This window comes from Nicotiana sylvestris, chromosome 8, assembly GCF_000393655.2.
Source record: "Nicotiana sylvestris chromosome 8, ASM39365v2, whole genome shotgun sequence".
NCBI classification, from domain to species: Eukaryota; Viridiplantae; Streptophyta; class Magnoliopsida; order Solanales; family Solanaceae; genus Nicotiana; species Nicotiana sylvestris.
The window spans coordinates 130886207-130904639 of NC_091064.1; the positions used below are offsets into that span (position 1 = coordinate 130886207).

At 41.1% G+C, this 18433-nt stretch overlaps 1 protein-coding gene across 1 annotated transcript; it reads right to left on the reverse strand.

Moving 5' to 3' along the window:
* Positions 1-1291: 1291 nt before the first annotated feature.
* On the reverse strand, positions 1292-14706 carry LOC138875679 (uncharacterized). The gene is made up of 8 exons (XM_070154536.1): positions 14586-14706; positions 13665-13888; positions 12950-13141; positions 6281-6349; positions 6124-6192; positions 2991-3065; positions 1963-2073; positions 1292-1855 (listed from the first exon to the last, which is right to left on the reverse strand). The coding sequence occupies exons 1-8, from the start codon at positions 14704-14706 to the stop codon at positions 1292-1294; spliced, it is 1425 nt and encodes a 474-aa protein (XP_070010637.1).
* Between the last annotated feature and the right edge of the window lie 3727 nt (positions 14707-18433).

Below are 18433 nucleotides of genomic sequence, written 5' to 3' on the forward strand. Positions count from 1 at the left end.
GTAAGCCATCAATGAGGCAATACCAAGTTTACAAGTAATGGCTCCCCAGTCAAGAAACCCTCGATGAATCGGGGACAACCGTCAAGCGCCACCTCCATCGACTTATCCAAACCTAATGTCGTAAGGCCACATGCGGGCAACCTCGGTCTTGTATGACCTACATAAGGCAACAACAATATCTGTAAGACCTCAAGCAAGACATGAACAATACTTGTACCAAGTATCCAAAACTGTAAGACCTCAAAGGCATGTAAAACTTGTAAGACCTTACTAAAGGCATAAACCCGATCTCAAAGTTTCGGCTATATATTGAACTTGTAAGACCCCTAAAAAGGCATACCCTCGATATAGATGCCGAAACTACTTCACTCGGGACTTAAAGGCTTCGGCCGAACACAAATGACTCCGGTCACCAGGCTGTACCAGCCAAACTAACGCAACTCGGGGACTCCCAACCGTCGCTATAAATCACAGGCCTTTAGTTACTTCGAATATACTTCGGAAAGAATCGGTTAAACAGGCTACCCTCGATACAGGCAAAAGAGTTTCGACCATGTCAGCTCCTAAAACACTGGCTTTGAGATACTCAGCCTCCGAGCCAAACCTTCCGAGGTACTCGATCATCGCCATATAACGACTCACAATCAAGGTTTTTTAAACCATCCAAGTGTCAGGAAAATACTGTTTCAAAAAATCCTTATCGAGGGAAAAATAAAGCCCACATAAAAGGTCGCATCGGCCCAAGGCGTAAGAGCCACTGTCGCCAGCCCGCATACACTAAAAAGTCGCATCGACTAAAAGCGTAAGAGCCACTGTCGCCAGCTTAAAATTCAAAAACTTGAGGGTTGAATGAGCTCTAGTCGTAACCCGATTTGGAGAGTGAACCCAAAACAGTTAACTAAATCTGCCTAAGGGTAAAGGCGTAAGAGCCATTGTTGCCAGCCCACATACACTAAAAGGTTGCATCAACCAAAAGCGTAAGAGCCACTGTCACCAGCCTAAAATTCGACAACTTAAGGGTCAAACAAGCTCGAATTGATGCCCGACTCGGGGACTGAGCCCAAAACAGTTGGCCTAAATATGCCCAAGAGCAAAAGCACATAAGGGCCTCCGTGAATCTAAGGATTCCCTTCAACTCAAAGACCAGTTCATCTGGCTAAAATCAAAACAAAAAGAAATGCAGGAGAAACAAAACCGCGATGTTTCCCACTTTATACATACACGCGAAAAAATACAAGCTCTATTTACAACATACTTCGAAAGTACTATGTACAGAATCAAAAAAGGAAATCTACGTCCCCCAAGGGGTGTATGGCTCGTCGACCTCATCCTCGCTATCCTCTGCATCGAACGGAAGGAATTTAGAATCGTGTTCTTCTACCTTGGCTTGCTTGATCTCTTTCGAGAGGTCGAAGCCCTTGGCATGAATTTCCTCGAGGGTCTCCCTCCGAGATTTACACTTCACGTACTCTTTACTATTGTTCTCACGATCAAGAGCTTCCCTCAGCTCAGCTCTAGCATAGGCAGCTCGCTTCAAATAGGCCGCCACTTTTTGGTCAGCCCTAGTGCAGCTTATTACGGCCTCAGCTCGGGCATTCACCACCTCAGCCTTCTCCTTTAAGATCTCGGACTCGATCCTTGTGATCATATTCACTCGGACAGAATCATTTGCATGAATGTTCCGGATTTGCACCTCGAGGGCAGAAGCCTTAGTCAAAGCATCTTCCTTGGCCGCAACTTGGGCATCTACTCGAGTCTTCAACTCGTTAAGCTCATGTTTGGCCCGGCCAACTTCGCCCCAAAGACGTTCCTGCTCCTCCATTTTGCTCTCCAATTGAAATATCGAAGCGTTAATCTCCAAAAATGAAAGATGGGCATACATCAACCTGAAATATAGGTTACCTATCTTTCGCGACGGCTTTCGCAGTTCTGACTTCTATCCACCTCACACCGCAGGTATACCAGCTCACCTTCCTTTCTCTCACAAAGGAGCCTAAGGGATCTCTCCCTATCCAAAGCTTTCCGAAGCCTAGCCTCATGGCAAAGTAGCTCAAACTTAAGCTTGTCAAAGACCTGCAAAGGAAAGGAAGGGCACAAAACTGAGATAAGTATATGCTGACTACCGAAGATTACCATAAAGCCGAGTTGTTGAGCCTCACCAAAGGCCGAGCCAATGTCCGATGGCCCATTATCCCCCAAAGCGCCCTTGGTAGAAAAAGAGGAAGGCGCCGTATGACCCTCACTCCTTCAAATACCTTTGATGGGAATGGGAAATGATATTTCAGAAACAGAAGCCTCTGAAGTCGGAAGATCTGCCGAATTGCCTCTTTTGAACCTCAGAAAAGGACTCGCCCCGCGGTGAGCATCCTCGCACCTCGGAGACTCTTTCCGTTTATTGTCAACCCTTGACCCTAAGGTCGACAGTCTCTCCTCCTCCAGGGGACACGGTCTCACTACGAAAGAATCTCCAGCACCTGCGGCGACAGAGTTAGTGCGCCAAAAAGGAAGGTACTTTTCTAAGGAAATAAGCCACTAAACACCTATCGTGATTCTTTGCCTCCCATCTTCCCTTGGACATGTCTCGCTACCTATGCTTATCATAGGTCGAACAAGCTGCCAGCTTGAGGACCATTCAATTAGATCAGGGATCTCATTCGGCAACCAAGGAATCGCTACAAAGAATACGATAGAAAGACACCTTTATGGAGTCCACCCCCACTATGGATAAAGCGATAAAAATACAGGTATGCCACTTACGTGTGAAATTCCAGTTCTCAAGAAATGGAAAGAACTCTCCAGGGATAATGTCGACTATCTGTGCTCGAACGAACCGGCTCATCCACCCCAGGTCCTTGTCCTCTTCGTAGTTAATGGCAGGGGACCGAGTGGATCAACACCGCAGGGTAATCAAGCCCCCGTAATGCAGTGGCCAATATAACCTAACGAGATGGCTGAGGGTGAATTCAAGCCCGAACTTATCCGCAAAGTACCTTATTGTCACGACCCAAACCGATGGCCACGACGGGTGCCCGAGTCCTATCTGTCAAACGCCCATATGCATGCATCTAAGACATAAACCTAAATAACAGCTAATGAATTACGAGAATAATGTACATGAAGGAAATCTGCCCAAAAAGGCGTACATACATATACGTACAACATACGTAGGGCGAGCCGATAAGGCTGCTATAAACAACTATACATCTCAATATTGGAAGCCGGCAAGGCCACATACTATCCAACTAGAGATACTATCTACAGACCTCTAATGGAAACATAACTGTACAAGGACGAGACTGAGCCACGTCATAACCATATATATATATAAACATATCGTACCAAAATCAAAAGCAGCTCCAGATCAAGTGGAGCACGCCAAATCTCGCTGATCAAGGATCCTAAGAAGGGGAACCATCAGCTTGTCTACCTGTACCTGCGAGCATGAAATGCAGGCCTCGTGAAATAGGGCGTCAGTACAAAAAATGTACTGAGTATGTAAGACATGAAAATTAGTACGTAACAGACATACATGAAACATGGAATATAGAAACACGTCTTTAAATCTGAATAACTTTATAAATTCTGAAATATTTATAATGTCATGTACTTGCGTATAAATGTCGTGCCATGCATAGGTATGGGTGTACATTATAGCATCAAGCCACTGAGGTCATCCCATCATATCGTCTTAACCACTGCGGGCAACATCATCAACATATACCAGCTGATCAGGTGGTGGTGCGTATATAACGCCGTATCCTTTTGCCATATCCCATATAGATATACTTACATATATACGCGTATATAACGACATCTGGTCATGGGTCAATGTATATGTATAAATGAGTGAAATGCATGAAAAATACGTGATAATCTCAATATTCCTTCTGAATAAACTTTTTCAACTGCATATTATTCTGAGACCCATGAATAGAAGATAATAATAATTCTCATGGAGAATCAAAAATATAGACACCCCTAGTATTTCTATAAGTAGAGTAATTTATGAAAACTGTGCATTTGCTCGTTTCTTCTGTAATATTTGGATCATACCAAAAGAAAGAAAGGATGGCCTTAACATACCTAGAGTAGGAAAAATTCCGTATATTATTCTTGACGAAGATTGCAACATACTCTTCTAGAACCGCAAAATTCTACGTTACTACTATTCCAACAAATCCTCTTTTTATGAAGCCTTTTTGGAACGAAGATTACCTTCTGTATTTAACGTTTTTCTTGAATTTTTTAAGAAGGAAATGTTTATGATCTTCTCATGTATTTGAACCTAAGAATGAATGAAGATAAAACTTATTCAAGTCTTATGTTAGTTAGATTTTAATTTGACTATAAGTAGCCACATGGCATAGATGACTTATGAGTCATTCTTAGCCTTGTGGCATTTGTGCCCCGTTTTTGGAGTGAGATTTTGTTAATTTTTATCCACTTATTAGTTAACTGGGTAATATTCCGTTACCCGGTAATTAATCAATTACCCACATAATTTAAATATTGCCTCAAATTACTTAAAATTATATTTATTTATAATATACTTTATATATATTTTATGCATTATACTACCGTGGTCATATGGTACCTTGCATGGTACTAGTTCATAATTATCGGGTGTTATCGCACGACCCATATTTTATCCTAAATTGGCCACTTTCAACGAAATTCATTTTCTTTAATTCGTGTACCCTTTATCCTTCATGACACTTACTTATCGCTTGTTATAAATAGCATAAATAGGTTAACGTCAAGATGATCTCATCCCCGAGTCTACATCAATTAACTGAAGACGAAACTTTTAATGTACGAAAATGCGAGATGTAACATCCTCCCCCTTTAGAAACATTCGTCCTCGAATGTTTAACTCCCCGGGGTCAACATAACTTTGGCAGGGCCGCCTTTGTAACAACGCTACTACCTACTCTTCCTGTAGAAACTCAATAATTTAATGCCTCATAGGACCATGATCATCAATAACGATAATGGCCTCACACGACCAACAACAATAACCAACACAAGAATTCATACACATACCTTATGGTTGCGATGTCCCAATCAGACCCTTCTTTGGAGGAGGAAATAAGTAAGGATATCTAGACTTCATGTCTTCTTCGGCCTCCCAAGTCATTTCTTCCACATTGTTATTTCTCCAAAGTACTTTTATGGAGGCTAACTCCTTATTCCGTAGCTTGCGAATTTGTCGGTCTAGGATGACAACCAGAATTTCCTCGTATGACAAGTTCTCTGTAATCTGTACATCATCCATGGGCACCACTTGGGTAGTATCGCCAATGCACTTCCGTAACATAGATACATGAAAAATCGGATGGACAAACTCCAATTATAACTCATAAGCTACTTGGCCCACTCTCCGAATGATTCTATAAAGCCTAATATATCGTGGGCTAAGTTTGCCTTTCTTGCCAAACCTCATTACACCCTTCATAAGTGACACTTTTAAGAATACTCAGTCATCAACCCCGAACTCTAAATCTCATCACCGCATGTTAGAATATGTCTTCTGATGACTTTGAGCTATCAATAGCCGATCTCGAATCAATTTTACTTTTTCTTTGGCTTGTTGAACCAGGTCTGGCCCATGTAATCCAGATTCTTCAACATCGAACCACCCTATAGGCGACCTACACTTCTGTCCATAAAGAGCTTTGTATTGTATGGAGCCATCTGAATGCTAAAATCATAGCTATTATTATATGCTAACTCAATAAGCAGTAGATGATCATCCCAGCTACCTTTGAAGTCTATTACACAAGCTCGTAACATATCCTCCAGCAACTGAATAGTACGCTCAGCCTATCCGTCTGTCTGGGGATGAAATGTTGTACTAAGACTTACTTGAGTCCCCAATCCTTTTTGGAAGGACCTCTAGAAGTTAGCTGTAAATTGAGCTCCTCTATCCGAGATAATAGATACAGGGACACCATGCAGTTGTACTATCTCCTTAATATAAAGCCTTGCATAATCCTCTAAGGATTATGTAGTTCTAACGGGCAGAAAATGGGCCGACTTTGCTAGCCTATCAACAATCACCCATATCGAATTGAATTTACACTGGGCACGAGGTAAGCCCACGATAAAATCCATATTAATTACTTCCCATTTCCAAGTTGGGATCTCCATAGCTTGTAATAATCCACCAGGTTTCTGATGCTCAATCTTAACCTGCTGATAGTTAGGACACTGAGCAACAAAATACATTATATCCTTTTTCATTCCATCCCACCAATACACTTCCCTGATATCATGATACATCTTTGTCGCTCCGGGATGGATAGAATACAAGAATAGTGAGTTTCTCACATAACCTGCTGATGCAACCCTGCAACATTAGGGACACATAATCGTTCTCAATATCTAAGGACCCCATCTTCTGTAATTTCAAATGATGTCTTCTCCTTCTGAGGGGTGGCATCCCTATAATGAACTAACACAGGATCCTCGTACTGGTGATCCTTTACTTTAGTTACTAAAGAGGATGTTGTCGTATCCTGAATAGTAATTCCAATATCACCCGAGTCCAGTAACCGAACTTCGAGACTAGCTAGCTGATGAACCTCATGGACTATTCTCCTCTCTTCTGGCTATAAATATAACAGGCTACCCACAGATCTATGGTTGAGGGCGTCAGCTACTACGTTTGCTTTCCCCAGATGGTATAAAATATCAGCGTGATAATCTTTAAGTAGCTCTAACCATCTCCGTTGACGTAAATTCAATTCCTTTTGCTTGAAGATATACTGGAGGCTCTTATGATCCATATAGATATCAACATGAATGCCTTACAAGCAGTGCCTCCGCATCTTTAGTGCACGGATCACCGCAACTAACTCTAAATCATGGGTTGGGTAGTTCTTCTCATGTTTTCTTAGTTGTCTAGAAGAATAAGCTATAACCTTACCATGATGCATTAATACACAACCCAACCCAATGCCCGAGGTGTCACAATAGATAACATAACCATCGGTCCCTTTTGGGAGCGTTAGAACCCGTGTTGAAGTTAATCTGTCCTTCAATGCCTGGGAACTCCGTTCTCAAGCATCGGTCCATTAGAACTTGGCTCCCTTCTGAGTTAGCTTATATGGGTATTCTAATCTTTCACAATTCATGAAATTCCCCTCTTCGAAGGACAAAACTTCATCCTTTATTTATCACAAATACGCCCTTACTCCACTACCAGGGCAGTATTTCATCTATTCCAAATGTTACTAGTCTTAGACTCCTTTGAGTTCATTCAGGCTATATTGAGCCTTCTATAACTTAGAGAATCCATCGGCTCTCTTATGAGCTTAACCCCAAGGACTTATCCATTCTCGTCACATTTTCGCTCATCTTTTCTTATCCTTTCTTGTGTTTTCCTAAAACCTTGTCGCTCTACCATACTTTAGCTTGCGACCTACACATATCTATTTATACTTGTTCGCAACCTTCCTTCAACTTGCTTGCACCATAGATTTCCTTATGTTATTCTGGATCATCAAGCGAGGCACCACATACCACTTTGGTCAAAGGTGCAAAATGGGAAGAAACGTCCGCTACAAGGTTCATGTAATAACCTGCCAAACGGAAAAGCTACGAACCCCCATCGGTGTTGTGGGTCTAGGCCAAGTCTTCAGTGCCTCAATCTTTCGTGTATCCACCCGGATGCCTTCACCTTAAATGGTATGCCTAAGGAAAGTTACAGAGTTCAACTAGAATTCACATTTAGAGAATTTTGCATACAACTTCCCTTTTTTTGTAGAACTGTGAGCACTGTACGCAATTGATCTGCATCCTCAGATTCTGAACAAGAATATACCAATATATATCGTCGATAAATACAATTACAAATAGATCAAAAAGGGCCTGAACACGCGTTTCATCAACTTCATAAATACTGCTGGGGCATTGGTCAAACCGAACGGCATAACATGAAACTCAAAGTGCCCGTATCTGGTCCTGAATGCTGTCTTTGGAATATCTTCCTCCTTAACCCTTACTTGATGGTGCCAGACCTCAAGTCTATCTTTGAAAAATACTTGGCACCTTGCAACTGATCAAATAAATCATCAATCCTCGGGAGTGGGGTACTTATTATTGATCTTTACCTTATTCTACTGTCTATAATCAATACATATCCGTAAGGAACCATTTTTCTTCCTCGCAAATAACATAGGTGCTCCCCATGGTGATGTACTAGGCCTGATAAAGCCTTTTTCAAGCAGATCCTTTAGTTGTTCCTTCAACTCTTTTAGTTCTGCGGGGGACATTCTATAAGGTATGTGCCTTTTTCAACTCTTTTAGTTGTCCTTTAGTTGTTTCAAGCAGATCCTTGGCGATGTCGTATTACCTTTCCATTCTAAAATAGGCTTTCCTGGGAACTGAAATCAAACCATCTTTGATCTACACTTGATGTTAGCATAATAAAAGTCCAACCAATCCATATCCATTATAATATCAAGTTCTACCCAACCGAACGCCACATACCTTATCCTTGTTTATTATCAAATCTATCACGGGCCATTTCGTGCCACATCCATATACATAGGTAACAATATTAAAACATAACTTTCATAGCTAACTTAGAAAAAGGTTTATATACATAGGGGTCGACCAAGCCGCAGACATGTCATACCCAAAACTATATATAAGATACTGTCTGCAAAACCTCTGAGTAAACATAACCATAGTATATACAAGTCGGGACAGAGCTACCTACGTCCTTATAAAACAACCTAACACATGTCAAACCATGAATTGGTAATATTCCCATAAGAAGTGGAGCTCACCAGCCAAAAGCTGACATCTGGAGGAAGTCTAGAGTAAAGGGTCCTTGCCTCGTCCGATATGAGAGCCTCGATCGGACACACTTCGAAGTGGAATCTTCATGTCCTTATTAGTTACCTTCCTTATCTTGGCCTAACTACTATCTTCTTCCTCTGCGTATCCCATAACATATGCCGACGAACCTTGATTGATGGACTCCCAAGACTGTGGACAATCTGGAACCTCAGAAGAGCTAGTGTCCGCAAATACCTTGACATAGTTTTGAGCCAGAGGGAATCCTGGCTGTGCCAATCCATGCACTACTCCCCTCATACCCTAATCAACGGGCTATGATAATAAAACTAAGGGCCTTGGTGAGGTCGGAACTTCTCTCACCCCATCTACTATCGGAGTGGTCAAAATAGCTCGAACAGATGACTCATATGGACCCTCGGATGGATCGTCCTCAATAGAACCCATGATCTCCGATGGGTTTGACTCCATAGTGTAACTTATATCTTTTTCTAACACTTTAATAGCCTTCTAACATGTGCTAGTAGCTTGCGACTATCATCTAGTAATAACAGGCATCACTAAAAACATAAATAAGGTAAAGATTAGGAGGGGATACTAATGACTCAGTTCTATCGCACAATCTGGATTAGAAAGAATTGTAACCATCCTAAATATCCGGTAGCCTCCTATCAATAAGTGTGGTGCACAACACACCCATAAACAAGACTCTACTAGATATGGTCTATAGACAATCCTAGGACAGAACCTGGCTCCGATACCACTTTTGTCACGACCCAAACCGATGGGCCGCGATGGGTGCCCGAGTCCTATCTGTCAAACACCCCTATGCATGCGTCTAAGATATAAACCTGAATAACATCTGCTGAATTACGAGAATAATGTACATGAAGGAAATCTTCCCAAAAAGGCAAACATACATATACGTACAACATACGTAGGGCGAGCCGACAAGGTTGCTATAGACAACTATACATCTCAAAATTGGAAGCCGGCAAGGCCAGATACTATCCAACTAGACATATTGTCTACAGACCTCTAATGGAAACATAACTGTACAAGGACGAGACTAAGACATGTCATAACCATATATATATATATATATATATATATATATATAAACATATCTTACCAAAATCAAAAGCAACTCTCGATCAAGTAGAGCACGACCAACTCTCGCTGATCAATGATCCTAAGAAGGGGAACCGTAAGCTTGTCTACCTGCACTTGCGGGCATGAAATGCAGGCCCCATGAAATAGGGCATCAATACGAAAAATGTACTTAGTATGTAAGGCATGAAAATTAGTACGTAACAGAAATAGATGAAACATCGAATATAGAAACACGTCTTTAAATCTAAATAACTTTATAAATTCTAAAACATTTATAATGTCATGCACATGTGTATAAATGTCATTTCATGCATAGGTATGTGTGTACATTATATCATCAAGCCACAGAGGGCATCCCATCATATCGTTTCAGCCACTGTGGGCAACATCATCAACATATACCAGCTGATCAGGTGGTGGTACGTATATAACGCTGTAACCTTTTCCCTATCCCATATACATATACTTACATATATACGCGTATATAATGCCATCTGGTCATGGGTCAATGCATATGTATAAATGAGTGAAATGCATGAAAAGTACGTGATAATCTCAATATTCCTTCCAAATAAACTTTTTTAACTGTGTATTATTCTGAGACCCATGAACAGAAGATAGTAATAATTCTCATGTGGAATCAAGAATATAGAAACCCCTAGTATTTCTATGAGTAGAGTAATTTATGGAAACTTTGCTTTTGCTCGTTTCTTCTGTAATATTTGGACCATGCCAAAAGAAAGAAGGGATCGCCTTAACATACCTGGAGTAGGGAAAGTTTCATATACTATTCTTGACAAAGATTGCACCGTACTGTTCTAGAACCACAAAATTCCACGTTACTACTATTCCAACAAATCCTCTTTTTTTGAAGCCTTTTTTGGAACGAAGACTACCTTCTGTATTTAACGTTTTTCTTTAATCTTTTAAGATGGAAATGTTTCTGATCTTTTCATGTATTTGAACCTAAGAATGAATGAAGATAAGACTTATTCAAGTCTTATGTTAGTTAGATTTAAATTTGACTATAAGTAGCCACATGGCATAGATGACTTATGAGTCATTCTTGGCCTTGTGGCATTTGTGCCACGTTTTTAGAGTGAGATTTTGTTAATTTTTATCCACTTATTAGTTAACAATGGTAATGTTCTGTTACCCGGTAATTAATCAATTACCCGCATAATTTAAAATTGCCTCAAATTACTTAAAATTATACTTATTTTTAATAACTTTATACATTATACTACCGTGATCATATGGTACCTTCCATGATACTAGTTCATAATTATCGGGTATTATCACTCGGACCGTATTTTATCCCAAATTGGCCACTTTCAACGAAACTCATTTTCTTTAATTCGTGTACCCTTTATCCTTCATGACACTTATTTATAGCTTGTTATAAATAGCATAAATATGTTAACGTCAAGATGATCTCATCCCCGAGTCTACGTTAATTAACTGAAGACAAAACTTTTAACGTACAAAAATGCGAGATGTAACACTTATCATCAGCATTATCTTCTAGAGGGATGGATGAGCCTGAGCTAGGGTAACCTGATATCTCCTACAGAACTCAAGCACGACCCTATCAGGGGGACCCAACGTAAAAGGATGCGTATACACGCTCAAAAAACCCTTGACATGGGTCATGATATTCTCCTCAGGGGAAGTACCTGTAGTACCACTCCTTCTACCTATCCGTAATCCTTTCTAATCATCTCGAGGTGTTCCACCCTTATTGATGAGATGGACATCGATATGTGCTCCCGATGACCTTAAACGTTGGGAGGTCTCTCCAATGTAAAATCTCTCATCGAGACAAAGCATCTTGAGGCTCGTTCACCGGGGTACCGGCAGTATACCACTGACTAGACATGGAACAGAGGCAGAAATCCCCTATCTTTGATGGGCGGATGTCGATGTAGCATCCATGGCTACAGTAAAATAGGAAGAGGAGGATGAAGGTTTGGGCCAAGGATTTAAGTTGAAACAACGAGAGAACTAGCACAAAGAACAAAGTTCTATGGAAGAAATAGTTACTCTAAATAGCAAAATCTTCATTTGAGAATTAAGCGAGTGAATATATAAAGGCAAGCAACGACTGCTCACCTACCAAGAAGACCAATTAATTCTGGCCATGACAGCGTCACCTTTTTTGGGAAATGTACTGGTAGGACCACTTGGGGGCCCCACTATCAGGTCGCATGAACTTTGCTATTGCACGAAGTTTGGGAGGTATCGAGACCCCGAAGGTTTTCCTGCTATCACAAGCATCGGCTCTAAAGGATCTGTCACTTAATTTCGAGACAGAATCCGATCTCGGGAGCCCCAATTGCCTCGAGCACGAGTTCCAAACAGCTAACATCAAAATTCAAAAGCTAACTCCGCAAGAACGATGGAATATAAAAAATGGAAAAACTTGAAGTAGAAGGATTCTCTTGCATTGCCAAAAAATATATCTACATGGGGCGTCTTTATAAGACTCGTTTCCCTGGGAGTACATAACAAAAAAAAGAGAGGAGGAAAAGCAAAGATTATGCAGGCCTACTCTTCATCACCGCTACCCTCTGAACCATCTCTGGGACCTTCGTCCAAAGCAGCTAAAAGCTCCCAGTTTTCCTCCAAGTCTCGGGCCTTCTCGACCTCAACTGAGAGATCGACACCTTTGGCACTGGCTTCTTCTAAGGCTTGTATCCTCGACTTTGTGCCAGCATGACCGATAGCTCAAATCAGGTTTTGCTCGGCCTTCTCCAATATATTTTGGGCTATCTGATTCGCAGTAGCACGTCCTTCAAATAAGTGGCAACTTTTCCTTCAACCTCGTACTTGGCCACAAATAGCACATCAATCTCTTTTCGAGCATCTTGGAGAAGACCCTAAGTCGACATTAATTTCGAGGTCACTGCCTCGTTTCACTTCCTTAGCTCAAGGAACTCCCCATTCTTCTGCCCGATCTACAAAAGAAAAGGTAAGTCAACAAACCTTAAAATTGTGGGAACAACGAACGGGTTTACGAGTAACGAATTACCTGTTCCACAAGGCTAGCCTTTTCTCTAAGCACTCCCTCTAAACCTATCCAAAGTTCGCCTAGCTCTTTCTCCTTTCGGGCATAAGAGGCCTCCGACTCCTGCAGTCCCGAGGTAAGCCTCTCGAGCTCCTTTTCACGGCATGAAATCTCCTTTCGGAGCCTAGAAAGGGCATGGTCATACATCTCCTTAGACTACGGCAAAATAGAAGAGTTAGACAAACGAGGAATAATGCTCGGGACTCAGGAAATATACATAAACAACTATCACCTACCACTGGAACCTCTCCGCTGCCTTGATGGCGATGGAGGCATTAAGATCGATGTCCTCATTGATATCGTCAATATCATCGAGTATGTTGCCAAGCGCACCTTCCCCCTTGAGAGGAACCCTCACGTTGGTAGAATTCGGGTCCTGAGCATCCCTTAACTTCCTAGAAGAGAACTGAGGGTGCAAATTAAGACCACCTAGGGAATCGATGTCACCAAGGGGCAACTCCTCCCCCCGGCAAGCTTCGGGCCCGGACCCTTCGAGACCAGCCGCAATTGTCTCCCCAGCAGGGGCTATACCACACTCAGTCACGAGATTAGGGACCATATTCACACCCTCCTCGAGGGTCTCCACCCCACGGGATTGATCCAAATCGGTCGTTCCTGATTCAGCGGCCTCCAGTCTGGGCACCTGCGGAACTCCCACACCCGACCTTCTTCTCTATACCAAGCGGCACTGACCCTCATCATAATCTTCATCCTCAGTATCGGGAATTGCTCCGGAAGCTAAAATCGAGGTCCCGGTGGCAGCTCGAGGTATGCATGATTTAGGTTTCTTTTCCTCAGGGGAATCGGCAACCACCTTGTTCTTCTTTTTCTTTCCCTTAGCGGGCTTCAAAACCTCCACCTCGCCACCGGGAGGTGGTCTCATCCGCACACCTTCACCAAGACCTGCACAAACACAGCGGTCGAAGCTTACTAGCACAAAGGATACCAGGGAGAAGCATAAGATTGAGATACAAGTGTTGGGAAGAACTTTACTATGATTTTTGGCCACCCACCATGTTTTAGCCAGGTCGGGCCAAGACCGAACGAGATACGGGAATGAAGTATCCAACCGCCCGATCCATCTCGGAAGATCATGAACCGCTTTGAGGTACCAAGCCACAAGTGCAAAGACTAGGGGGAAATCATTTTTTGGAAGAGGGGTAAGAGGATCACAGAGCATGTTCGAAGGAAAAATACTTACGCTGTGTATTCCACCTTTCCGGGAATGGCATCCTCCCAGCCGGGATGATGTCCGAGGTCCTCACTCGGACGAACCTGCTCATCCACCCTCGATCCTTATCGTCATCGGTGCTCGAGAAAAATGATTTCTTGGACCGGTGGTGAAGCTTAATAAAACCTCAATAAAATTGAAGGCTATATAATCTTATTAGATGGTCGAGGGTAAAGGTCTCGCCCTCGACCCTATCGGAAAAATAGCGGAGCATGCAGACTATCCTCCAGAAAGACGGATAGATTTGACCAAGCGTCAGTTGGTACTTGTCGCAGAAATTGAGAATAACCAGATCTATCTCCATGGAAGAATAGTTAGAAGAATCGACCGAACCCAGAGTGAACGGGTAAGTATATACATAAAGGAAACCAGCTTTATGATCCGTTATGCTCTCGTTAGAACGGGGAATCTCAACCAGCGTTTCCTCCCCCCAACGGTAGTCTTTTTTCACCCTCTCTATGTCGGCCACAACACTAATGTACCAGGACATGTGTTCGCACCGGTGATGTTTTGTCGACGGAAAAATCCTTTGTCATGTCGAACCTGATGGGAGTACATTGTTCAACGGTAGGTGTCACTTTGGGCTTTCCTTTGGATGTTCAGGATAAAGAGGCAGCCTCGTCTTTCCAAGGAACTGTCTTGGAAGTTCTAGCTATGATAGTGGCAAAACGTTTTTGAGAAAGTAGGCAAAGGATCAAGGACAGAGAAAGAAAGGTTGCGAAAGGGAATGGATTTAGCCTTGGAAATTTGAAGATATTGTGAAAGTATGGATTATCAAACGGTTGATGCATTTATAGGAACTGTGTGGGCAGCAGAAAGGATGAACTAATAGTGGTTCATGGAATTCTCGATAGTCGTGTTTGACGGTGACCCTTGTGCGGCTTTTTGAGTATGGCATTTAATGCTCTGATAGATTGACATCATGGCGATGATGCTTACAGAGTAGGGGCTCACGATCATTTCCTATCACTTTGTTCTAGGAAACGCAGGGACTATCTGTATACGATGGAAATCGACGGCTCGATTTCATGGCATCTCGAGGGTTTCCAGTGATCGACTTTGAGAATTCTCAACAATTTGACTTCGAGACAGCATGAGTAACGACCGGCCCCGAGGCAATAAAATTAACAGTCTTGGAGGGTCATGGTGAAGTTCCCAAGGCACGTAAATATAGCTAGCTAGGTTTAGTGGTCTAGTCGGAAAAGAAACTCAAGGCATTAAATTGCTGTACCGGCCCATATCTTTGTAATTAATGTATTTGTACTATGTTGGGATCTCCCCTCTATATAAAAGGGATCCTTGTCATTTTGTAAGGTTCTGTTGCTCTATACTAAATATACAAGAACATTCTCTCTGCTCTTTAACATACTCTCTTGATCTTATTACTTCATTTATTGCTCGTATGTATTGTGATTCTATTCATTGTTCAACATTTATTGCCTATTATTGGCCATAAAGAGCCGCCCTTGATCTATTTGTAACTGTTATTCGCCATCGACCGCCTTCGATAGCTCCTAGCTGAGCATCAGACTCGACCCTGAAGCCCTCAAATTGGCAAGCTCGAGGCCCCAATTGGCAGCGATTCGGTTTGATTAACACCTCATTCTTAAGCTCTTATTTCCTTTATAAGTTTTTCACATAGTATCTATTGCCTAACAACTAGCACAAAAATAGATCACGTAATTTTAGAACCACTAAATCAAATTTAATTGTTATTACCATTTTTACGGTAAACAAAAAGAAAATAATTAACAAGTTCTACAAGGAAGGGTGCCTTGACAAGCATGATTTCGAATCATATACAACTTGTGAATCTTATCTAAAAGGAAAAATGACCAAATCTCCATTTACTGGATGTGCAGAAAGAGCTTCTAAATTATTGGGACTAATTCATACAGATGTTTGCGGGCCCATAAAAATTCAAGCTAAAGGTGGATGTTCTTACTTCATCACTTTCACTGATGATATGTAAAGATATGGATTTGTGTATCTTGTGAAACATAAATATGAATCTTTTGAAATGTTCCATAGGTTCCGTAGTGAAGTTGAGAATCAGACTGGTAAACGTATCAAAGTACTAAGGTTTGATAGAGGTGGGAAATATCTTAGTGAAGATTTTACTAGGTATCTCAAAGAGTATTGGATTCTCTCACAGTGGACATCTTCATGAACACCACAACACAATGGTGTGTCTGAAAGGAGAAATCGAACATTATTAGATATGGTGAGATCTATGATGGGGTTCACTGATCTTCCAATAAATTTATGGGGATATGCTTTGGAAGAAGCAACATACTTACTTAATAAAGTTCCCACTAAGTCAGTCTCTACAACATCATATAAGATATGGAAAAGATGTAAGCCTAACCTTAAACATATTAAAGTTTGGGGTTGTCCAGCTTATGTTAAGAGACTGTAGTGTCTGATAAACTTGACTCAAGATCTGATAAATGTAAGTTTATTGGGTATCCCAAAGAAACAATGGGGTATTATTTCTATCACCATTCTAACCATAAAATTTTTGTGGCTAGAGGAGCAACCTTTTTGGAAACGGAATTTCTTTTGGAAGAAAATTATAGTGGAGAAATAGAACTTGGTGAAATTCAAGAAACTAATGATTCAACACAAAATCAAGCTCATGAGACACAAGTGGAAGAACCTTTATTGGATATTTTGAAGTTGACAAGGAAGTTTCCATCTTTAATGGTTGAAATTTAAGAACAGGTTATTGAACTTGCTCCAAACCAAATTGAACAACAACCAAATTGAGCACAAGGTGAACAAGTTGTACAAGCATCACTTAGAAGGTCTACACGAGAACGTCATGTACCAACTAGATTAAATCTAATGGTACAAGATGATGTATCAAATGAGGTTGATCATAATGGTGATGACCCTAAGACCTATGAGAGGCTATATAAAGTTTTGACTATGAGAGATGGAAAAAGGCCATGGAATCCGAAATGGAATCCATGAAGGAAAATAAAGTATGGACTTTAGTTGAACCTTCAAAGGTTATAAAACCTATAGGTTGTAAATGGGGTTTTAAGAAAAATATTGGAGCATACAGAAAGGTGGAGACCTACAAGGCTCGTCTTGTTGACTAGGGATATCATCAGAAAGAAGGAGTCAACTATGACGAGAACTTCTCTCACGCGGCAATGCTTAAATCAATTCGGATTTTACTTGCTATAGAAGCATACGATGATTATGAAATATGGTAAATGGATGTGAAAAAATCTTTCCATAATGGTGAGCTAGAAAAGGACGTGTGCATGACAACCTGAAGGTTTCACATCTCCATCTGATCATAATAAAATTTGCAAGCTACAAAGATACATTTATGGACTAAAGCAAGTTTCTCGCAGTTGGAATATACGCTTTAACAAGACAAGTGAAAAGTTCAATTTTGTTTGATGCGAAAAAGAGCCTTGTGTGTAGAAAAAGGTTAGTGGGAGCATAATTACATTCTTAGTACTGCATGTTGATGATATATTGCTCATACGAATTGATATACCGACATTTCAAAGTGTCAAGATTTGGCTATCTGGATAGTTCTCCATGAAAGATTGGGAGAAACAACTTATATATTCGGAATAAAGATCTTTAAAGATAGATCGAGGAAGCTACTTGGACTTTCCTAGTCTTTGTACATTGATACCATCTTAAAAATGTATAACATGGATAATTCCAAAAGAGGCTATTTACTGATAGGCACTAGAATTGATCTCAGTAAGGAGTATTTTTCTAAAACACCTGAAGAGAGAACGCATGAGTAGGATCCCATACGCTAGTGCAGTTGGAGCTATCATGTATACCATGACATGTACATGTCTTGATGTGGCTTATGCACCAGGAGTGACTAGCCGATATCAGACAAATCCTGGTAAGGAACATTGTAAGGTGGTGAAGACCATTCTTAAGTGCTTAAGAAAGACTAAAGACCAATTCCTCATTTATGGAGATTTTGAGGTGAAACTTGAAGGTTATACTGATGCAAGTTTCTCTTCAGATAGAGATGATAGAAATCTATTTCTAGTTAAGTATTCACCTTAAATGGTGGTGCAGTAAGTTGCAAAAATTCCAAACAAGCTACAGTAGCTGATTTAGTGACTGAAGCAGAATATATTGCAGTCAGTGAGGCTGCTAAGGAAGCTGTATGGATGAAAAAGTTCTTAAATAAACTTGTTGTGGTTCCTTCAATAGAAGGTGTAGTT